General features: G+C 45.8%; 1 protein-coding gene across 1 annotated transcript in view; it reads left to right on the forward strand.

Moving 5' to 3' along the window:
- Nucleotides 1–24,659, forward strand: part of ADD2 (adducin 2) — a 48,301-nt gene that overhangs the window by 9,294 nt on the left and 14,348 nt on the right. The window contains exons 3-10 of the mRNA XM_008699970.2: nt 613–829; nt 2,588–2,726; nt 9,951–10,102; nt 10,523–10,603; nt 13,462–13,611; nt 15,007–15,150; nt 17,165–17,263; nt 21,822–21,998. Coding sequence (XP_008698192.1) covers nt 647–829; nt 2,588–2,726; nt 9,951–10,102; nt 10,523–10,603; nt 13,462–13,611; nt 15,007–15,150; nt 17,165–17,263; nt 21,822–21,998 — 1,125 coding nt within the window. The 5' untranslated portion in view covers nt 613–646. The remainder of the gene's footprint in view (nt 1–612; nt 830–2,587; nt 2,727–9,950; nt 10,103–10,522; nt 10,604–13,461; nt 13,612–15,006; nt 15,151–17,164; nt 17,264–21,821; nt 21,999–24,659) is intronic.

Here is a 24,659-nt window from a genome sequence, read left to right on the forward strand (position 1 = left end):
GGGGCAGAATGCAGATTTGAAGGCCCAGTGGTGCTGACACACAAAAGCCGACTGGTGTGGCCAAAGCCCCACAGCTGGGAGGTGGAGGCTGGAGCTGCAGCCTGCTTCTTGAGGAGGGCGCCAATACAGTAAGAGAAGACCTTCCTTCGTTCACCATCAGGCCTTGGGGCGGGGGGAGCATGCTTGAATAGAAAAATAGGGGTCCCAGCCCAACTCTGCGAAGGCTGACCTAGTCCTCATTCCAGAGATCAGGTCTAGATATACTACTTTAGCAAGTACTAATACCCAATACATAGCTTTACACTAGGTAGGTATGATCACAGAAATGCTCCCAAAGGTATGCTCACGCCAGAGGAGCTGTCCCCTTCCACCCCGGTGTGGCCGGTGAGTCAGGGAAGGGTGGGGGACCCCTGGGCGTGTGCCAGATTTTCACTAGGTCCGATGATGTGTTAGCGCCCCCTATCGATGGGCAGCTGCCGCCGCCCTGCGCTTGAACCGCTCGGCTTACACCCTCCAGGGAATTGCCGCCTCCGGCGTGAATCTAACGAATCCAGCTCCTCTGCTTTAGGAAACCGTACTCGGACTGGGAGCTCCCTCTTCCCTTCTCTCTAGTCTTCCAGGAGCGAATCAGAAGCCCACCAGGACAATGAGTGAAGACACTGTGCCCGAGGCTGCGTCCCCGCCGCCCCCGCAGGGGCAGCAGTATCTGGACCGCTTTTCTGAGGACGACCCCGAGTACCTGCGCCTTCGCAGCCGCGCGGCGGACCTGCGGCAGGACTTCAACCTGATGGAGCAGAAGAAGCGCGTCACCATGATCCTGGAGAGCCCCGTGAGTGGGGTCCGCCCCAGGCGCACGGGAGAGGAGGAGGAGGGAGGCAAGGAGGGAGGCAGGGAGGGAGGGGAGCAGGCAGCGCCGCGGATTCATCTGGCTGAATCTGAAAGATAAATAACTCCTCTTCCGCTTGCTCAGTGTTGTAGCAATTTTAAGCCCGCTGAGCAAGACAGGCCTGGCCCTGTGGGTGTTTCATTCTCTCCTCGGACACTGGTAGAGGGCAAAAACCTGGTTTATGTGCAGGTGGTTTTGCTTGTTACTGGGAGGGGGTGGGTCTGAGAGACAGGAGCCCTGCCTCAGTTTCCAGGCTTCCCCAAAAGTTGCAGCAATGAACTAACAGGGATATTCGTGTAAACCGGAGGCCAGCAGGGAGCGCCACGTGGAAGGCTTGGGGCCCCCATTTTTGAACACCACAAAGAACTCACTGTTGAGGCAATAAGATTGGCATGCATGGGGCAGGGGTGAAGAGGGTCTGGAAGCCCCAGGAGGTGGCCAGAGTGAAGGATACAAGGGGCTATGGGGCAGGGAAGGGAGGGCAGGGCATGTTCACCCTACCATGGCCCCAGACTTGAAGTCAGTTGGTACCTGCATGGCATGGAGACAGAGCTCATCCTTGAGGCAAGTGGTGCATTTGGAAGAACAAAGCATGGGCCTAATGGACTACTGAAGTAGGAGGGTGATGTAGGCGCTGGATGAGGAGAGGAAGAGCAGTGTGGAAGGAGACAGTGGGAGTGTGAGGGCAGTAGAGCTGGGGGTCCTCAGTAAACAGTACATGATCCTAGGGGCTGGGAAGCTCAGGATGGAGCTGGCATCTCCAGGTGCCTGCCAGGATAGGCTCTGCCTCAGTCCCCACTGGGCTTTGGAGAGACAAGATATGTAGGCAGGCTGTGTGTGACCCTGGTTGAGAGCACACAATAAAAGCTCAGGCTTCACAGAGGAGCACTGAGGTAATGGGCCTGAAGTCTTGGTGACAGGTGACGCTGTGTGAGGAGTCGGAGGAATATGGCAGGTACTAAAAGCTTTGGGATGATGGATAAACTCTAGTGGGGGACTAGGAGAGATGAGAGGTGTGATAGAAGTGGCAGAGTTAGTACCAACCCAAGTTTCGGGGCCTGGATGGATAGGACTCTATTCTCAGGCAAGAAATGGGACAAAAGGAGTTCATGTTTCTTCTGTCCTTTTATAGATTGACCAACACATGAGGGGCGCCCTGTTTCCTCCTGAGTGTTTCCTGCTGCCACCTGGTGGACAGGCATGCCTTATTTATGGTCTGAAAAGCCAGGCTTAGAGTAGTAACTGATTCCTTCAGTATGAGGAAACTGAGGTCCAGAAGAGCCACAGGCATGGCTGATGAACAGGGAGGGTGGCACACTTTTTCGTCCAGTTCTGCTTTTTAAAATGTCTCTTAATTACTAAAGTGAAACACTGCCATGTCTGATGGCCAGAGGTGGGGGGGGGGTTGGAAGTGGGAGGGACATTTTGAATATCACTTAGACCCAGGAAGGACCTGGAATCTGGATTACTACTCATAGGACAAAGAGAACACAACAGGGGACATCTTCCCAAACAGCAGTTGGGGGGGGGGGGGGCTCCTGAGGTCCCAGTGGAATTCCCAATGTCCTCTGAGGCCCAGGGATCCCATGTGTGGCCCTGGCCTAGTTGACCCAGGGGATCGGAGTGGGCTCTTGGAAGAGAGGTTCTCAGTCTCCCACATGAGACCCACGGAGGGAACCAGCACCTTGGGGCCTGCTTCAGTCTTTCAGGGAGGAGCTGGAAGGCCTCATCCAGGAGCAGATGAAGAAGGGGAACAACTCCTCCAACATCTGGGCCCTGCGGCAGATCGCGGACTTCATGGCCAGCACCTCCCACGCAGTCTTCCCAACATCTTCCATGAGTACGTGGGGAGCTGGGGAGCTGCCAGGAGCAGAGGTGGAGGAAGTGAGGTGGGGAAGAGAGGGTTGGTTGCCAGGCTACGGAGAGTGGTGCAGCTGAGTTAGCCGACCTGGGGGAACAGCCAAAGAGGTACCTGGCTCTGCTTCTGAGGCTACTGGATTTAAAGACCCACAGGAGAATTGTTCCTGGTGCCCAGAAATAGAAGGGGGATGGTGACTTACGGGAAAACCTCCTTCTGGTTCTGCTGGAGGAGGGGACAGGATGACATGGTGTCATTGTTCTGAGAGGCAGGGCAGCCTCTATGTGACTTCTCCATCCCTTCATAAGTGGATTAGCATGAAGGGAGGAGCTTTGCAACTCCAAGTGTCTTCATGGCCTCTGCCTGAGGACCCAGGAGTGGAGAGTGCAGGTTCTGCTCCCTGTTATTCTAGCTGCCGATACAAAACTGAAGAAAACTCATGTGCTAGCAGTAGCCCCTGACTTAGGCTGCTCTTTTCTCAAACCCCTGGAGCCACTCCCTTGCAGATGGAGTGGCAGGGATGGGAGGAGGCCACTGAAGCCAGTGTCTTGGTGCCCCCTGGACAGACCAACCTGACTCCATAGACAAGGACCACAGGCAGCCAGGGCTGGGCATGAAACCCTCTTCCTGGGTTCTGAAGTTCTGCCCACAACCTGGAAGAAATGAACATCAAAAAATACTTTCCCTCAGGTGCCTGGGTGGCTCAGTCGGTTGAGCTTCTGCCTTTGGCTCAGGTCATGATCCCAGGGTCCTGGGATCGAGTCCCACATCAGGCTCCCTGCTCAGTGGGGAGCCTGCTTCTCCCTCTCCTCCCTGCTCATGCTCTCTCCCTCTGTCATTATCTCTGTCTCTTTCAAATAAATAAATAAAATCTTTAAAAAAATACTTTTCTCCAACAGCATAAATACAGGATTATGATGAAAAATTAGGAAAATAATCAAGAAAGGGAAATTAAAATCAGTGTACTGTGTGCTTACAACCAAGAATTGACTATTTTCAATATTTTGGTGTGTATCCTTCCAGCCTTTTTCTCTTAACATATATAAATTAAAGAAAACAAAAATGGAATCACATTATACATGCAAGTTTGATAGCTTTAACATATCTTGACTAATTTTTCACATAATAAAACATGATTCTGTAATATAACGTTTGGTGAAAGTATGCTATTCTGTGGCATGATTGAATATGCCATAGCTTATTTTTAGACTGTTTCCCATTTTTGGACTTTCAGGTTGTTTATAACTTTTTGCTCTTGTGAACAACAGTGCCATAAATCCTTTCATTTATTCTATCACTATATTCTAAAGACAAATTACTGGAATTAGAATTGCTGCTTTAAAGTATTTGTGTGTTTTAAAGACATTAATGCGTAATGCCAAATTACCCTGGACAAAGACGGAACCAATTTATGTTCCCACCAGAAAAGCAAGAGAGGGCTCTTTTCCTCCACCTTGATCTGTAGTATGTATTATACCATTAGTTTCATCCTCCTAATTTGATAGGTGATAAATAGTACTTTGTGTTTTAATGTGAATTTATTTGATCACTAATGACGTTGGATATATTTTCATATACATGTTGGGATGATTTTCTTTTTGTAGTAAATTGCCTATCACATTCCTTGCCAGTTTTCCTACTCACATATTCTTTTCTTACAGATTTTCAAATCTTTTAAGGTGGGGCTATTTCCCTCTTATCTGTCAAGTATATTGCAATTTTTTTCCAGTTTCTCCATTGCCTTTTTTGTTAATGATGTTTTTGTCTTGTAGAACTCTTTAATTTCTATGCAATTGAATACATTGTTACTTTCCTTTGTGTGTTCCTCTTTTGATTGCACACTCAGAAACACCTTGCCCATGTTTGATCATCCCATGGGACAAATACCCTTAATTATTTCTAAAAATAAGAATTATTTTGTCAAGCCCCCCCCCCATTATACCTCAAAAATTCCCTTTTGGGATGTTGATTGGGATTATATTAAATAAATAGATTAATTGGTGGAGAATTTATAAATTTGTAATTTTATATTAGAATGTAAGTTTCATGGGGGAAAAGATATTTGTATGTTTTGTTCACTGATGTATCCTAGAATAGTGTGTTGGACTTAGAAAAGTAGCTGGCACAGTGTAGGTGTTTTAAAAATATTTGCACAAATTTTTTTTTCATTTTTTTAATAATTTTTTTATATTATGTTAGTCACCATACAGTACATCCCTAGTTTTTGATGTAAAGTTCCATGATTCATTACTTGCATATAACACCCAGTGCACCATGCAATACGTGCCCTCCTTAATACCCATCACCGGCCTATCCCATTCCCCCACCCCTCACCCCTCTGAAGTCCTCAGTTTGTTTCCCAGAGTCCATAGTCTCTCATGCTTCATTCCCTCTTCTGTTTACCACCCCCCCTTCTTCTTCCCTTTCTTCTCCTACCGATCTTCCTACTTCTTATGTTCCATAAATGAGTGAAACCATATGAGAATTGTCTTTCTCTGCTTGACTTATTTCGCTTAACATTATCTCCTCCAGTCCCGTCCATATTGCTGCAAATGTTGAGAAATCGTTCTTTTTGATGGCTGAACAAATGAATTTTAAGGCTTTTCGGAAATGATGTATGTCTTCTATTTATTTGCTTTTTTTTTAATGTCCATGAGAGAAGGTTAGTAGTTATTTTCTTATAGTCCCTACTAATTTCTTGTTAAGTTTATCTTGGAAATTTTATATAACTTTGCTATTTTAGATTATTTTTTTCCTCCATTCAATTTTCTTTCTGATTATAGCTGTCATCCAGGGAAAGTAGCTTCTTATTGAACTCTTAAATTCTTACAGCTTCTCAGTTAATTCTCTTGGGTTTTGTATATAGAAAAATCACATAACCTGCAAATAATGGTCATTTTTAATCCTTCATTCCAAAATTTACCCTTTGGTTTCTTTTTCCAGTTTTCTCACATCCATTAGAACCCTCAGAAAAATGTTTAATAATAGATTAGAGAGTAATCATCCTTGTCTTGTATCTGACTTTAATAAAAATCCTTTACCACAAGAGTCTGAGTTTGTTACCATGTTGAGGAAGTATCTTTTTATTCTAGTTCAATATGGGTTCTTTTCAGAAATGGATGTTGAATTTTATAAAATGCATTTTGGGCATTTATTGATTTCTCTTTCTTTGAACTATTGATGCGATGAATTATATTAATAGATTTCTGAACATTGAATTCTTTTTTCATTCCTGAAATCAGTCATTCCTGCTCTTGATGCGTTCTTTTGAAAATACTCTTCTAAATTTGATTTGCTAGACTTTTATATAGAATTTGCATATTCATATATGAGATTGGTCAGAAATTCACTTTTTGAGCAGTCCTCATTTAGTATTGGTTTTAAGGCTATAATTTCGTAAGATGAATCAGGTGATCCTCATCCTTTTCTTTGTCCTGATGGCATTTACATAAGATAGGAAGTCTCTCTTCCTTGGAGGTTTATTACTTACTTGTAAAGCCATGCAGATCTGGAACATTTTTTATAACATTATTTTTCTCAGTTTCATCTAGGGTTTTAAAAAAAAATTATTTTGCTGCTTCTTGAGTAAATTTTGAACATATGTTTTAAATAAATAATCCATTTTGTGGAGGTTTTTAAAATTATTAGAGTGATTTGCAATATTATTTCTATCATTTGAACTTCCTGCTGTGAGTGAGCTGACATCCCATTCTCATTCCTGGTGTTGTGTAATCCCGCTTTCTTTTATGGCCAGTGTAGATGTTGGTTTATTCATACATCTTCTCACAAGAGCCAGTTCTTGGATTTCTATATAGTTCTACTAATTTTCTAGTTTCCGAATGCATAGATCTTGTTTTTCTATTCACTAATACTTTTCCATAACTTTTCTTTGGTTTGTTTTGTTATTTTTATGTTTTCTAGAGTAGAATAAAATGGATGCTTTATTTTCATATTTAATTCAATAACAAAGATGTTTTAGGCTATGAATTTTTTTTCTCTGTAAGTTTCGTCTTATCCCATGCATTTGGATATAATATTTCCTTTATTGTTAATTTCTAGATAGTTTTGGGTTGCTGTTTTGATTTTATTTTTATTCTAAGAGCTATCTGGGAGTGTGTTTTCTCATTTCCAAGTGGTTGAATGTGTATTATTTTAAGGGTTTGTTTATAACATCTGGTTTGATTGCATTGTTTTTGGAAAACGTGGCCTATTTATCTATGTTGGGGATTTATTGAGATTGTCTCTGTGGCCTAATAATATCATTTTTGAATGATATATAGGTATAGACTCTATCTCCAGGGCATAGTATTTAATCTGTATCTTCATTTTTTTTTATTTTGTAAAAAATGAGCGTTGTGTTGTCTTCCACTGTATATTTAATTAGTGTTCATTTTTCTTCATATTTCTGGTAGCTCTTGCTTTGTATCTTGATGAGATGCTATTCAAAGCATAAATGTCCTTTATGGCTATAGCTTCATGACGGATTATATGTTTAATTCATGTAAAATGACCGCTACAGAGGCCCTCCCAGCCATGCCCCCTCCTGTCTGGCTTTGTCTAGGGGGGCGTATGCTTTTGCTCTGCCTCCCTTCTTGTTACCAAGGATGAATATTCCAGAGGAATAGGGCTTTCCCTGATTTCTACTTTGATGATATTATGACCTCATTTATTTTTTCTTTATATTTGGTGGGCATACTTTTGACGATTCTTTTCTTTTTACCTGCTTCACGTTACTTTATTTTAGTGTGGTTTGTTGGTAAACCTCTTACAGCATTGTCTTCTGGCATCTCTTGCTATGGCAGAGAAATCTGAACCAGCCGGGTTTTTTGTTCCTTTGTAGGTAACCAACATTTTTTTTGGTAGATGTTTGTGCATTTTTCCCTCTTATCCTTGTATTACAGAAATGTGCCAGGAAGCATATAATTGTAGGCTTTTTCTCTTTATGGACTTTCCCCTCTGGAATGTAGTAAATCCTTATAATTTATTTACACAGGTCTGTTTTTCAGTTCAGAAATTTTTTTCTGCTATGTCAGTGCTGATTGTTTGTACGCTGACTCTCTGGTCTTTGTCTCTCATAGCTATCCTATTCTTTCTCGTCATTTTCATGTCTCTGTCCTTATACTTTTTCTTTTGAAAGAGAAACAGAGCCGACCAGCATTCCCACTGCCTCACCGACCAGCATCTGTCAGGAAGACAGTTGGATGCCTGAAAATCTGATTAGGGCATGTTCAGGGTATCTGAGTCTGGGAATGTGGAGAGGGGAAGTTCCAAGTGTCATGAGTTCAAGCGCAGTTGTTCTTTGTCCAGTTCCATTTGCCTTAGAATTTTGTGGTTGTTTTGTGTTTTTATTTTGGTTTCTTTCTTGCAATCATGTGTCCTTCAGTCTTAGCTTTCCTGGAGGTGGTTAGGGAGTTTTCATCTTTTTTCTGTTTTCTTAGGTCCCTTGAGTAAGGCTTGGTTAGATCTGAGTCATAAACCTGGCGTTCAGTCATCTTAACTTTTGTGAGGCTGGTCAGAATAAGCATTCTTTCTCTTAAAATCCTGAGAGCAGAGGCTCTGGGATGCTCGTGGAGCCTTCTGGTCTCTTCTCCCACCCTGGGTCTGCTGGTAGGGTAATCCTTACAGCAAAGCTCCACAGAGTGGGGGAGGGGAGACACTGATAAAGGACACAAAGGAGGAGATGGCATGTTTTTAGACCTATTCTGTCCTCCTGGCCATCCCTGGGGATTTCCTACTTATTTGTAAGAGAAGGAATTAAAGAAATCTGGGTCTGAAGACCCTCTCCCAACAATAGCTCCCCCTGCCTGGCTTTGTCTCGGGAGGCTTATGCTTTTGCTATGCCTTCCTTCTTGCTGCGGGGAGTGAAGGAAAGAGGCTTGTCTGGGGAATGCACAAACAGGAGGACGGGATCCCAGACTGGTCAATTCCAATGAGAAATTGTTGACTTTGGAATTTCGTTGTTGTTCTTTTTGCCAGTTCAGCTGAGCCTTTGGACCACTTCTTTCTCTGTGAACTCTGGTTACTGGACACATGCCCCAGAGGTATCCCTCCTCTGGTGAGCACAGGTTTTTGGGGTGCATATTCCTGACGTGGGTGTTTCGAGGCTTCCTCTGCTTGCTGTATGTAGGCCCCACAGCACGTGGTCCACTTTGACCTTTGCAGACCCTCTCATCATTATAACTAATGGCGAACCTGATGCAGGACAGATATCGCACAGTGTAGTAGTGAGTTTATTGAGACAGTGGAAGCTGCTAAAGGGCATCTAACCCATTAAAGTTTTTAGCGGGATGCTGGGAGAGGCGGCATCAGGAGGCTCCCAGCCAGACATCATTTTAAGCCAGAACCCTTTCCTACTGATTCTTTTATTGGTTTCTAGACACTGACTAATCGGAAGTGCTGGGGCTCAGACACCCTCTCATGCCTTCCGGAGGCATGCAGGGAGCGGTTATCATTTTTAATGGGATAGACTGGACATCACCTCCTAACCCCTTATGTGCCCTGAAGATAAGACCGTCAAGCCCTCTAGGCCCATTTCCAAATCCCTTCCGTAACTCCCCAAATTCCCAGAAAGAACCATTAGTAACCAAGAGACTGCATATCCAGAGGGGAGCAGACATGGCCTGCCTGAAGCCTGAAGCCCTTCAGCTAGCCACACTGACTTCCGGAAGTTTATGACTTGTGGGAAGAAGTTGAGAAATTTACTTCCTGGCTGACTTGGCTTTCTGATTTGCCCTGTTTCCAAAGCAGAGGAAAAGTTATATTACATGGTATAGTTTAAAACAATAAACAGTAGCAGGTCTAATGATTAGTATCTACTTCATCAAAACTAGCTGATGAAATATACCTATATTTCCACTCAGTAACTTATTCTTGCTTTTATTCAATGTCCATCTTTAGGATTTATTGTGAGCTTGGCATTCCGAGAATCCTTCATTCTGTGGTTTGAATTTTGCCATGATTTTTGACCAAAAGCAATGCCATTTTTATCTGAATAAGCAGAAGACCTTCTTGGGCACAACTATCCATTCTATGGATTTTCTCCCCCTGGATGAGGGTCAAAGAATATTTGATTCCTTGCCTGTGGAAGTCTCTGGTACAGTTGTAGTGCCACTGAGAATTTAGAGAGGACTAGGGCAAGGAAAGAAGGGGGGCAGACAGCAGCCCTGACCCTGAGAGCTGCCCTGTCCCCACCCTGTTTCCCTGCAGACTTCTCCATGATGACACCCATCAATGACCTCCACACAGCTGACTCCTTGAACCTGGCCAAGGGGGAGCGGCTCATGCGGTGCAAGATCAGCAGCGTCTACCGTCTCCTAGACCTCTATGGCTGGGCCCAGCTGAGCGACACCTATGTCACGGTGAGCAGAGCATCTGGGAGTGGGGTGGGTACTGCATGTGACCCTGACAAAATCCCAAGGGAGAGCTCCTGCCCGTTGGCATGGCCATGCGCTGAGCCCTTCTAACATTTCTAACTACTGTGGTCACCTGAAATAGACAAGCTTCCCTGCGGCCACTTCCCTGCATAAGGAGCTAGGAACTCCTGGATCCTATTTCTAGGGCTACCCTTGATCACTGGGAGATTCCTCTTGTAGGTCCCTTGCCCCAGTTCCAAATAAAGGCCAGGTCCCCTTCATCTCTCGTGTGCTGGGCGGAGAGAAGGGTTCTTGAGAGTGAGTTTTAGGTGCAGTGGATTCAGGGGAAGAGGGGATTCAAGCAGAGTGTCCTTGGAAATGACCCTTCTGTCTCCTTGCCACTGAGAACGTGTGTCTTCCCTCTAGCTGAGAGTCAGCAAGGAGCAGGATCACTTCCTGATTAGCCCTAAGGGAGTTTCTTGCAGTGAAGTCACCGCATCCAGCCTGGTAAGTATAGTCCGGCATCTCACTGCCCATTGCTTATTGAAATGACAGCAGCCTACAGTGAAAGGTCATCTGCAGATTAGCTACTGCCATTCTGTCCCTCGTGGAGCTTGCAGTCTGGTGGGGAAGAGAAGACACATGGCTCCAAAGCAGAATACCCATAGCACAACCCAACCATGAGACCAAATATGAGGTGTAGGCAGCAAGTGCAGTAGGAGGGAGGAGGGGGAGGAGATGGGCCTGGGGTCTTCTGTGCTGGGATTGGACCCCAAAGTCTGGGAATGGGGAGGCCTTCCTGGATTGGGGAATATATTAGAACAACAGCCAGTGCTTTGTCTCAAAGCAGTGCAAGACTGGCCTAGTGCCGATGCCATTAAAAATAGCTCTGGGACCCCTTTTGGTTCTCTTGCTCCTTTTAGGTATAGTAGGAAGAAAATTCCAGAAGTTTGTCTTGATCAGGAAAGATTCCTGGGCAGGAGGAGGAAAGCAGTAGAAAGGGCTTTCTTACAATCAGAAGAGGCCCAGCGGTTCTTAGGTGCATGGGCTGCAGCTGCTGTGCTGTACATCTGAGGCCAGAGGGTGCCACCCCAGGGCCTCTGCCAGGCTTGAGACACAATCACGTGTTGAGACCAGGTATGCAGTTAAAGAGCCAGTGTACCAAGTCACAGAATATCTGGGCAGGGTAGGACCTTGAGGACTGCCAAGGCCACTTCACAGGCAGGAGAGGACGCTGGTGCCCAGGGAGGTAAGTGACTTGCACAGGGCCACCTAGATGCGGAGGCAGGAGAGACTGGACAGAGAGAACTGTGTCCTCAGGAGGAGGACAGTTGACACAAAGCCAGGCACATGCCACATCCTGGTGCACGTGGGAGGGCAGCGAGGGGCCGTGTCTGGCTCACATATTCCGTGTCTGGAAGCGAGGCTGGGAAGGGGATAGGGACCAGCTGATAAATGGCACCGAAAGCATTGTGATGGTGCTTTGGCTTTACTCTTCTGGGCGAGCAGAGCCGCTGAAGCATTGTAAGCAGGTGAGAGATGCAGTCAGGTTTCCGTGTAGAAACTGTACTCTGACAGCTGCGTGCTGGCGAACTGACATTAGCACCGCTGGTTGGTCCTAGGAAGGGGTGCTGCCTTGCATGGCGCACTGTCAGGCGCAGGGCAGCTCTGCGAGGCAGGCGGGGGCGGGGAGCGAGGCTGAAGCTACCATTGATAGAGAAGCGTCAGTGCCTCCTGTTAGCCAGGAGGGGGTGGTGGACATTTTTGCACTTGCACAGTGTCATTTGTGTCTATGCCTAAGCACGAGTAAGGAATAGTCTCTTGTCCCGCTGTGTCAGAGAAAGTGACCTTCTCTAATGGTGATGTTTATGCTAAGCAGGGAACACCACAGCCTTGCTGTGTGCGGGGCCAGCCAGAGCCATCAGCAGTGGTGCGTACGCACACACACACACACACACACACACTCACACACTCACACACTCACACACTCACACACAAGTGTGTGATTGTTAGCCATGATATCTACTAGCTCCTTGGCATCAAATGCAGATTATAAGTCCAGTGACTAGTTTCTACCTGTCCTTTAAGATCTAGCTTTTGGGTGATTGGTAAATGGGTGTTTATTACACTATTATCTTTACCTTTGTGTATGACGCTTAAAAATGCAAAATAAAGAGTGAAAAAACAAGAAAAAGGCTCAGCTTAGATGTTTCTTCCTTCCTCTGGGAAGGCTTCTCTGATCCCCCTCTTTCATTGGTATCAAATACTCCACCCATCTGCTTCTAGAGAATTCTGTGACTGATTCTCTTCTAGCACCTCCAGCCAAGGTGTGGTCTGTGCACCAGCAGCATGGGTATCACCTGGGAACTTGTCAGAAATGCAGACTCTTGGGTCCCATTCTTAGTCTACTGAATCAGAATCTGCTTTTTTTTTTAATTTAAATTTTAGTTAACATACAGTGCAATATTGGTTTTAGGAGTAGAATTCAGTGATTCATCACTTACATACAACGCTCAGTGCTTATCACAACAAGTGCCCTCCTTTATGCCCATCACACATCTACCCCTCCCCCACCCACCTCCTTCCATCAACCCGCAGTTTATTCTCTATTCTTAAGAATCCCTCTCTCCTTTCCCCCTTCCCATATTTCATCTGTTTTCTTTCTTAAATTCCACATATAAGTGAGATTATGTAGTATTTTTCTTTCTCTGACTTCTTTCATTTAGCATAATACACTCTAGCTCTATCCATGTCATTGCAAATGGCAAGATTTCATTCTTTTTGATGGCTAATATTCCTGTGTGTGTGTGTGTGTGTGTGTGTGTGTGTATACAACTGTTGGTGGCTCTGGCTGGCCCCACGCATAGTTAGTCTGTGGCGTTCACACACACACACACACACACACACACACACACACACCCCTCCCATCTTTATCCATTCATTAGTCGATGGACTAATTTCAGCTCTCTCCATAGTTTGGCTATTGTGCCCCTTCAGATCTGTATTTTTATATCCTTTGGGTAAATGCCTAGTAGTGCAATTGCTGGATCATAGGGTAGTTCTAGTTTTAACTTTCTGAGGAACCTCCCTACTGTTCCCCAGAGTGGCCACACCAGTTTGTAGAGAATCTGCATTTTGATAGGATCTCCAGGTGATTCTTATGCCTGGTAAAATTTTACCTACTGAATTATAATCAGCCTTATCTCCTGTTAGCCTGCGTACTCACCAAAGGCAGGAACAGGTCTCCTTTTCTCCCAACACCGAGCATAGCCCTGGCTCCTGGTGAGCGGGTGTGGCCCACCTGGGGGGAGGGTCGTGAGGGCCCCTGCCTGCCGTTGCCCACAAGTTTCTCTTCCCTGGCCCAGATCAAGGTGAACATCCTGGGAGAGGTGGTGGAGAAGGGCAGCAGCTGCTTCCCAGTGGACACCACGGGCTTCTGCCTGCACTCGGCCATCTACGCAGCCAGACCTGACGCACGCTGCGTCATCCACCTGCACACGCCGGCCACAGCAGCCGTGAGTGTCCGCTCGAAGGCCAGCGTCTCAGTCCCCGAGGCTGGCAGCAGACCCATGCTACCTGCTTCTCTGAGGTCCTCCCTGAGGAAAGACATAAGCCCCCCACGCTAGTGGCAATCTCGTTATTTAAAACAGTTCTGGAAAGATTTCCTGCAACTCAGGTCAAGGTGAGGAGAGGGAACACCCAGTGTGGTGACCCTAATCCTCTCCATTTTTCCAAGCCCAGAAGTCTTGGTTTGGGGACATAAGGCAGAGATACGCAATGTTTGCTCTACTGCGTCCCCCACCCTGCTACCTACACGCACGAGCACCACTTACCCAAGTGACGGCACCTAGGTCAGTCCTATCAGACTGACGCCTGCCCCAACCCCCACCCCCAGCCCAGGCTCTGGTGAGGAGAGATCTTGATAAAAGATAAGATGGTGGAACCTGGACTTGTCCACTCTTCATAGCCCTGGGTAGGCTGTGAGGCAGAACAGGAGCAAGGAAAACTCAGAGAGAGTAGAAGGAATACCCTCAAGGATCAGGTTGTCCCCTCAGGGGCTCTGGTAGTTTCTCCATGTGTACCTAAGTCACCGCAATGTCACCTGGAAAGGCAACAACCAAGCAGGTCTGGGTGTTCCCTCAACCTTCAACCCATCTTACTGACTTCCAGGCCTTACACCTGCAGGGGCAGAGCAGACTTGTCATTGGCCTGGGGTTTTTCTGTGAAGCACACCCATTATGAGCACTCAGATTTTCCAGAATTTGGGCCAAGACTGAATGATGTATCTGTGCTGAGTGTCCGTTTCTGCAGAGCCCAGGCTCACTCATGGGGCAGAAAGCGGGAACAAAGCAAGAGGCTCTCCTAAACCTCTCCACGCTCTTTGCTTTTAATAAAAGGCAGAGTATGAAGCATGAATTTTAACCCTGTTTCCTGGCAGTCTTGTTGCCCTGTCACTAGTAAAATGGAGCCTCTCAGTGGGCCTCCCTGTTTCTGCACTGACCTCAAAGCTGAGGATGTCTACCAGCTCACCTCAGAGGACCCTGGACCCTGCTTTGTTCCAGCCTGGTGCCAACTCCGTTACCCCTACCTCTTTCCAGAGTCCTAGCACAAGAGAAAAGCAGGGGGTGGGCAGCAGCACTAGCTTTCTCAAAGCATTCTTTGTAGCAATTTTAGAGAGAGGTATATTGACATGGCTGCTGTCAAAATGGTGATGGAAAGACGGCAGAGGAAGCAGCCAGAAAGCCGGAGTCCAGCCAGGTGCAGCAGAGTCAAAGGGCAGTGCCTTTCTTGGGGGCTTGCTCCCAACCCTACTAGTCCCCAGAGTAGAGCCTGGCAGTACCACTCGGAGGAAAGGGCAGAGATGGAGTCGGGGAGCCACAGGTGCTAACCATTCCACTTTCTCACTAAAGGTGTCAGCCATGAAGTGGGGCCTCCTGCCTGTCTCCCACAACGCCCTGCTGGTGGGGGACATGGCCTATTATGACTTCAACGGTGGGATGGAGCAGGAAGCAGATCGGATCAGCCTGCAGAAGTGCCTTGGACCCACCTGCAAGGTTTGCTCGGCTGTTCTGGGAAGACACTCTGGGGTGGGATTGTCAAAGGCCTACATCATGAGTGACGTGTTCAGTGGACATTGTTTAGAAGTTGCACATAGGGGCGCCTGCGTGGCGCAGTCGTTAAGCGTCTGCCTTCGGCTCAGGGCATGATCCCGGCATTCCAGGATCGAGCCCCACATCAGGCTCCTCCGCTGGGAGACTGCTTCTTCCTCTCCCGCTCCCCCTGCTGTGTTCCCTCTCTCGCTGGTTGTCTCTCCGTCACGTAAATAAACAAAATCTTAAAAAAAAAAAGAAGAAGTTGCACATAAACAAAAAAGTGAGATAAAATTCTCTTTATCCCACTATCCTGAGATTTTGGTGCACACTCCACAAATATATTCACGTATATTTAGAAAACTAGGATCAGAAAATGTATTCTCCTTTTTTCCCTTAGCAATATCCAGTAAACACCTTTGTATGTTATTACATATTTTCTAAAACACTATTTTAAATTATTAGATTATATCTCATGTATAAATGGCTATGCCACCATTTACCTTAACAATCCTCTGTGATTGGACACTGGAAGTTTCCCCGCCCTGAATTTTTCCTTGCTATAAACTACACAGGATGAAAATCCTTTTAGCTAAATCTCTCTATAAGCTTGCAATCATTTCCTTAGGATATATTCCCAGGGATACACATTTTATTACTCTCATTTCACATAGACACATTGTCGTCTCCTCCCCTAGAGTCTAATATAGGAGAGTGCTGCTTCCCTGCAGTCATAGTTAGAGGTAGCCAGTTTAGTACGGGAAGTTCTGGAGCTGAGCCTAGGTTGATGGATGTTTGTTCCTGTCCTCGAAAGGCACTCACTGCCTGAGTCATTTCCAGTCTGAGAGCCTCTGTCTTCCCATCCCTGACACACAGGAGAAATCCCTGCCACTCTTTCCCAACATTCCCTAAAGCCTCATTAGCAGTGCCAGGAGAAGGGGGAGATGTTCACATCGACGAAATGCCGCAAGAATTTCAGAGATGGGGCATTTGCTATCTGCAAAATCTTTTTAGGCCGGAGTCATCATCTCTTTCCATTTCTCTGGCACTTGAGAGGAAAAACCTCCAGCTGTTTTCAGCAAGAGAGGATGTGATGATGATGCCACTAGGCCTCAGCCCAGGTCTGCAAGGACACACCCAGCACGTGGGTCTGTGTCCCTGCTGCTAGGTGGGCATCACCTGGTTTCAGAGAGTTCTTGAGGATAAAACCAACCAAGAAACAGTTCTGCATCTGAAATTTGGGGAGTCAGGCTCTTAGTATAAATTCATGTCTGTTTCTCTCCCCTGCCCCCTTTTGTCTGCCTGCCCCTGGCTGAGTCATAAGCGTTGCACCAACAGTGAGAACACCTGAGTGCTAGTTCCGATTCTGTCCCTGATTAGCTGGGAGGCTTTCCATTTCTTTAGGCTTCTGTTTCCTCTTCTGCAAAACCAGAGAGTTAGAGTAGAAGGCCACTACGGCCTCTTTCACAGAAGTGTAGGGTCTTAGAGCTACCAGGGCCTCACCGAGTTCATGGGGAGGAGACTTGAGGTCCAGAGAGGTGACACGACTCACCTGTTTCTGCAGAGCCACCCCCTTGGCTTTTAATTTCCAAGTCAACTAAGTCATAGGAGCAGGAGATTGCTTTTGAGGTTAGACCCTCCTATTGGACACAAAATAATTTCATTTGCTTTAACACAGACACAGTTTTTCAGACTTTGAACCCCTTGAAAGCCTAAAAATCCAGGTATTGCCCAAAGAAATCCACCAAGCTCTGTAGTCTCCATCTTAAAAAGCATCTTCTATTTCTTAAGGAGGTTGCTTAGGGTTAAAATCACATGTGGGGTAGCATTGGGGTATTTGTATGGGGAGAATGAACAAGGAATTGGGGGCATGCTTTGGGATTGGATATGGAAACCGATCTGGAGTAAATGAAAAATCTCTCCTTCACTGAAGTTTAAAAGGCTTGAAGTTTTAATTGGCCTACTTGCTCCTCTGCAGATCCTGGTGCTAAGGAACCATGGAGTGGTCGCTCTCGGTGACACCGTGGAGGAGGCGTTTTATAAGATCTTCCACCTGCAGGCTGCGTGTGAGATACAGGTGATCAGGTTCCTCTGGGGAGCGGGCCCTGGTTTGGCTCTGACGGAGGCCCCACTGGCCATGATTTAAGGAGTCCTGGGAGCCAGCCGTCTAAAAGCCTTGCCCTATTTCTCTGCCTTGGCACCACCTTATCCTTCTAAAGTTTCACACTTAGAATCAGTTTTGTAGCTTTAAAATATTTATCACTGTTGCCTAACAACCAGTACCCACCTCTTGAGGATCAGTGCCCAGGACAGGGAGCTGTCTAGGCCCATCAATCGGACAGCGGGAGAAACTGTAATAGGGGATATAAAAGTTCTTCCCATGCTCACCTATTACCTGGGGTATAACTGTTACATCTAGCTATGCCAAATAGACACCACGTCGTAGGTAGGTCTTTTCTTTTTTTGTCTGGAGGGTGTAGTTTGCAAAGACCATGAACATGGTCCAGCCCAGAAAAGGGCGAAGTTAGACATGGTAAGCCTGAACACCAGGGAACCCCCAGCGTAATATCCAGGGAGCCCATCATGAGGTCCTCCTAACGAGTAAGGGATGGAGTCGAGAGTGGGTGGGGATTGTCAGTGATCATGGGACGCCTAGAGGAATTGGTGGAAAAGCAATAGGAAAACACAAATCCTATAGTTTTGCCAGATAACAAGGTGGTGTTACATAAGCCAAACACGTGCTCCTTTCAGTGTGGCAAGCTGTCCAGGGTGAGTAAGGGGGCCTTGCAAGCTGAATGGACTCCATCCTTCCCAGCTCTGGGATATGTGTCTTTGGGTCAGGGACTTGCTTTCTGTGTTTCCTCAGCTGGACATGTGGGGCCTATGGGGTCCTGTTGAGGATGGGGCCTTTCAGATAAGGAGAGGTGTTGCTGATGGTATTTTTAGGACTCGGTTGACAGAAGGGAAGGCTAACTGCTCCAGGATGAGTCAGCTCTTTGCAAAGTCCTTTTGGTGTCCTGTCTGCCCTCTCCTGGCTGGTCTGGGCAGAGCAGCACCCCAGGAGGAAGGCCTGCCTTTGTCTTGGGAGTTGGGGGACGGGGAAAGAATGGGATAATCCCAGAAGCATTGCTAGTGGAGGTTCTGCAAATGGCACCTTTCTCAGCGGTTTTCAAAAGAATATGTTGAGAGGACAGTTGTTAAGACAATGATGAAGAGGTGTTAGAAGTGGTGTAAGACTGCCCCATCCCCCTACTGGTCAGAACAGAAGGTGGAGAGGGTAGAACCAGGATCAAGGCAGTTCCTTTCTGATGTGGCGGCCTCCCTGCCCCAAACAGATGCTGGCCCTGAGCTCTGACCCCTGACTGATGTTAGAACCTGGCCGAGCCTCCAATATGCCCACTTTCCTTCCCCCCTGTCTGCACTCTAATGAGTTCCCCTCCTCCTTCTGAAGAAGCGGTTTCCATGAGAAAATAATTCTTACCGCTTTGCAAAGACAGCATGGCCCGAAAATGAATGGAGAGAGATGCCCATGTATCCCCGCACGAGGTGAAGACCTCTCCCAGGCTCCGCACTGAGAAATGGCCTCGGTACGGTTTAACCAAAGGCAGGATGGCCACCTAGCAGCTGGGAGGATGAAAGCGCAGTGCTGCCAGCCACCGGCCCCCACAGCCCAGCGGCTTCTCTTGGCCCTGCCTGCTGTCACTTTCTTTTCAGTCAGGACTGGTTCCACGTGACCTTGTTAAAGTGCATCAGGCGATGGAGGCAAATAACCCCCACAAAAGCTCCTGTGGCTTTTTTTCAGCTTGTGGAGCAGGGAGGCTTCTAGAGAGAAAAAGGAAGCTGGAGGGTGTGGAAGCAGAGCAGGCAAGATTAGACCAGAGGTGAGGGTGGTTTAGGGCATGGGCGCCCCCAGGGGCCAGCAGTCTGCAGATGCTGTTGGGATGGTAGCCCCTGGCCAGCTCATTTCTGCTTGAGCAGCCAGCACTGAGATTCTGTTTCCATCATGGTCTTACTTTTCTCCCTCAGTGACCTTGGCAAACAAGCAAACGTGGCTGTGGTCATTTTAGTGGTTCAAGGCTAAGAGCCTAGTCCATTCTCCTGGGGACAATGTTCTCATTGCTCTCTATCAGTCTGGGGTTCTAGGAAACTGGGTCATCCCCAGCTGAGAGAGGCAGCTCCCTGCTCTGCTTATAGGCAGATGGGAAGAAGCTCAGGCAATTCTTCTCCATCTGTTACCCATCGCCATGGAAACTGATGAGGGGAAGAGAGAGGTGGGAGGAGGCATAGCTCTTTTAAGGATGTGGGCAGTTCCCTCCTCCATGAATGACTAGTCCCCTGGGCACATTGTTTCTTTCATAGTAAAACCTCAGAATTTATTGATCATAGACATTGATGTGGCACTCTATGCTCAGGTGCTATTCTAGGTGCCTTACAAATATTACCTTTAATAATGCTCATGAGGTAGATACTTTTTTTTTTCAGTTTACAGATGAGAAAAACAGGCACAGAGAGGGCAAATAGCTGCCCCAAATCACACAGTGAGGAAGTGGCAGAGCCAGGATTCAAACCCAGGCAGCCTGTGTCCAAGTCCATGTCCTTAAACACTACATTGCACTGCCTCCGGGGGAAATGAGGGTCAGCAGGAAAGATCAGCTGACAGTCAGCACTCCAAGTCAGGGTTCCAGGGTCCCAAGGGCTGGAGCCCCGCCTTGGCCAAATGGGGATCTGGGATGAACCAGGTAATTTATCTACCAGCTGGGATTCACTGCCATTGAGAGTGCTTTCCCACATGCTCAGCCTCTGTGGGTGTGAGGGACTTCATCATTAGAAAATATGGCAACAGAGGGGCGCCTGGGTGGCTCAGTCGTTAAGCATCTGCCTTTGGCTCAGGGCGTGAACCCAGGTCCCTGTTGAGCCCCGCATCGGGCTCCCTGCTCTGCTGGGAGCCTGCTTCTTCCTCTTCCACTCCCCCGTTTATGTTCCCTCTCTCGCTGGCTCTCTCTCTGTCAAATAAATAAAATCTTTAAAAGAAAGAAAAGAAAATATGGCAACAGAGGCCAGAACCAGAACTAGTGAATGAACATAACAAAAAGGTGGATTTGCACTCTGTGTAATCCGTATCACCTCACTGTAGCCCTTCGAACATTTGGACAACGGTATAGTAGGCTGCCTCACTAAGCATGGAGCTGACTATCTTCCAGGGATGTTGGACAAGGACCCTTAGCTTTGGTGGAAGGATGGAATAAATGACTATTAAAGTTTCCATCTTTACCAGATAAAAATGGAGCCTTCAACTGGATGCGGGGCTTGGATGAAGAGTGTACAGAAAATGAGTGTTCTTGCTTCCTCCTCTTCACAGGGGACAGGGGTCACCTCGCAAAGTGGCCTGGCCGACCTCTAGGAAGTCTCACGGGAGCCATGTGTTACATTGGTGAATCTAAGACACTCCAGGATGTGTGCCAGATCCTCACGGGTTCATAGACTTATGTTGGCCGGCCAGCTAAATTGCATCCTTTCATTTTCAGCAAAAACTGGAGCACTGGAAGTTTATATAATCAGATCATTCTCCTGTAATAAGTAGGCTTACAGGAGGTATCAAATATTAATCAGATTGCAGCACAGAACACCTGGCTCCCTACCGAGAAATCTCGGAAACCACCATCTCTCCCTGTTGCTGGTCTCACCCTGGAAGCCAAATCATAACCAATTATATCTGAGCACTGGATTCAGGGAGTAAATAGAATGTGCCATTAGATGGACATGGAATTAGAAAATAAGGAGATTAGTTAGATTAATAAATGTTTTCTAGGGTCATTCTAAAATCGCCTGCTGTATACACACACCTTTTGCCCTAATACTCAAAGTCCATTGCCTGCAGCCACTTGTTCTCTCCCCTTGCCATGGAGCCTGGACAGTGGGGCGAACGCTCCAAGTGCGTTGGTGACGCTGCCTGACCCCTCCACGGGGCCTGGCTGTGTATTACTAGCACTTTAGGTGTCTCCTTTTTCTGGGTTTCCTCGACTGACTAATCCCACAGCGGAAGATGAGCTCTTCCTTTGCACCTGTTCATTCAGGCCATCAGTCTACTCTCCTGTTTTATTGGCTGAGAAGCCAGCCTATTTCTTTCAAGTGACTTTTTTCTTTAAAAAAAAAAAAAGGCAGGGGAAGATATTTCAAACACACAGAAAGATGCAGAAGGATAATATACACCCACTAACCACCACTCAGCTCTAAAAAGTAAAAGCCTTTTTATTTCAGATCTTTTCCTCTTGAAGAAATAAAATATTACAGACAAGAATTGAAGTCCCCTTTGGAGCCCTTTCTGATCTTATCCCCCCACCTTCCCCAGAAATAATCACAAATTGAGGTTGGTCTGTATCCAGGTAACTTTTCAGCGCTCTGTATTGCATTATTCTTAAGGTTTAGCACTTGCTGCTTCCTCCTCTTCTGTAGTCTCTACGAACTAACATTAAGAAAGAAACTGCTAATACCTCTTTCTCTGGAAATGGGTACATGCCCATTAACTTCGGAGTGGCTTTTCCTCTGGGAGGGAAAAAGCCAAATACAGCTCACATTTCTAGACACGTGTACACACACGCGCGTGCACACTGAGGTCTTTCTGCTCTTTGCTGCAGGTATCCGCCCTGTCCGGCGCTGGGGGAGTGGAGAACCTCATCCTCCTGGAGCAGGAGAAGCACCGACCCCATGAAGTGGGCTCCGTGCAGTGGGCAGGGAGCACCTTCGGGCCCATGCAGAAGAGCCGGCTGGGGGAGCACGAGTTCGAGGCCCTCATGAGGATGCTGGACAACCTGGTGAGTCTCCTGCCATTGCCCTTCCCAGCCAGTCCGTTGAGACTCAGCCCCCTGTAACCAGTCAGGGGGGACGCAGTAGGTGGGCGTGAGAACTGCAACATCAGGGTTAAATGTTAAAGCCTCATTGATTGGCAACTGACTCAGAATCTGTGGTCATTCTAATAGTAGTTGAGTTTTCTTAAACGATGGCCTTTACCACCCCAGTTCTAAAGGCTGTCAATGCCGTCTTATATTGTGGCTCAGTTCACTCTTTTATAGTTAGTTCTGCCTTTGTTATCTCGTGACTTCAGTGTAGAAACCACGTAATACTCTAATTTCTTTATTCTGGTGAGCAGCATTCTAACAATAACTTGTCGTGATGATTGAATCAGTCATGTAAGGAGTTAACTGGTATGTGTCTAGGGGGTGGGCTTTAAAGGATACAAAAGTCAAACAATCTAGCTGATGATAGGACATATAAACAGGAGACAGTTGGAGAACAAGAGGGAAGCATGCACGATGTGGAGCTAGTTGCAGGAAGAAACCATAACTTCTTCGATTGCTCGGAGAAGTGAAGGATGAAACCTGTCCTTGGACCGTTTCTGTATCTGATTCATGTTCCCCTCCTCACTGCTACTACCTCGGACCCTCTTTATTGTGCCCAGGTCATTGCAATAATTAACCTTTTTCTCCTTGCCTCCAGTCCCTCCATACCATCCCTACCTTATTACCAGGCTGACTGTGAGGGTCACTTTATAATGATGAAAAATGAAAATACAGTTCCCGTTAACATTCGTGTGCCAAGTAATCCAGGCCTAAATAAAGCTCCAGAGCCAGACAGTTTCATACAGGAATTTTTCAAATCTTTAAGAAACACACAATTCTTATGCCATTTAAACTGTTTCAGAGAGTGAAACTGCGACATGAACTCATAACAATTATAACACATTCAGACCAATTTTGCTTCGAGTTGATGAAAAATGCTGCATGTGGGGTGCCTGGGTGGCTCAGTCGTTAAGCATCTGCCTTCGGCTCAGGGCATGATCCCGGCATTCTGGGATCAAGCCCCCCATCAGGCTCTTCCGCTGGGAGCCTGCTTCTCCCTCTCCCACTCCCCTGCTTGTGTTCCCTCTCTCGTTGCGTCTCTCTCTCTCTCTGTCAAATAAATAAATAAAATCTTTAAAAAAAAAAAAAAGAAAGAAAAATGCTGCATGAAAACTAGCAGGTAGTATCCAGCATAACATTAGAATAATGCTGCATAATAACCAAGCAAAGGCTCATTCCTAGTATTCAAGGATGGTTTAATATTATAAATCTTTTAAATATATTTCATGATATTAGTCAAAGGATAAAAATCCTTTGGTCATTTTAATCAATATCAAGTTATTTGATAAAAATGTGGTATCAATTTATAAAAATAATAGCTGTTAAGATGGGGGACCCTTATTTAACATGATTAAAATAATTTTTTTTCTCAAAACAAGAGCCAATATCATGGTACAACACTGGAAGTATTTCCATTAAATTTTAAAACAAAACAATGATTCTTGCTGTCAGCCCTTTTAATATTGTTTTGGAATAATATTGGAACTCAATCTAAAGGGTGAGGCACATAAACAAAATAAACACTGAAAAGGAAACAACCTTGCTATTCTGTGTAGATAGTATGGTTATATGCCTATAAAGTCCCAAAGAGTCAACTGAGAAAAAATATTAGAAATAATGAGTCCATCTTAAAGTAGTCAGTTATGAAAAATGTATTTAAAAATTAGTAGCTTTTTTTTGCATCTTAACATATAATAATATATTTGAAAACATAGTAATGGGAGAAAATAGCCCCTTTGCAAATGCAGAAAGAACATAAATCATTAAGCAGAACTGATTTAAAGAAAACCATAATTCTTTACCAATAGACGTCAGAGAAAACCTAAACTTAATAAAGAACCACAATTTCCTCTTGGTTAGAAAATTCCACAGGGTTAAGAGGTTGCTTTTCCAAATTAATAAACTCGATGTAATTCCTTCAATTATAGCGGCATGCAGAAGGACTTGGCAAAAATGTTTTTCCAAGTGAAATTCAGAATGGCTAGGAAAATCCTATAAAAAGAAGAGTAATTAGGGGTACGTGTCCCATCACATGGTAAAGCATGAAAAACCTTCAGCAAATAAACAGAAGAGCAGAGGAGCACCAGTGTAGAATGAACAGGTCAATCAGTGGGACAGCTTAGAAAATCCAGAAATAGATCCTAAATGTATGAGAATCTAACACAGGGCAAGTAGGCATCCCTTAAAGCAGCAGGAGAAAGGTTGACTGCTAGACCTTTGGGAAATAAATAAAGCGGATCATTCCTTTCAACAAGATGAATTTCTGATTTATCAAAAATTTGAACATAAAAAGTAAATTCATATAGATATTAAAAAACAGATTTATATTTTTGATGCTCTTGTGTTGGAAAAGAACTTGTCAAGTATGGTGGGGAAAGTCTGAAATCATGATGACAAATATTGACAGATATGATTATATTAAAATTGAAAATGTATATTTTTATAAACTGTCCCTCCTATCATAGACAAAGCTAAAAGACAAACTATGGAGAAAATATTGCAACATGTGTGACAATAAAATATTAATATTCTTAGTGTAGAAAAAGGTATTATGAATCAATGTGAAGACAGTAAACA

The sequence above is a fragment of the Ursus maritimus genome, unplaced genomic scaffold (assembly GCF_017311325.1).
Source record: "Ursus maritimus isolate PB19 unplaced genomic scaffold, ASM1731132v1 scaffold_6, whole genome shotgun sequence".
Lineage (NCBI taxonomy): Eukaryota > Metazoa > Chordata > Mammalia > Carnivora > Ursidae > Ursus > Ursus maritimus.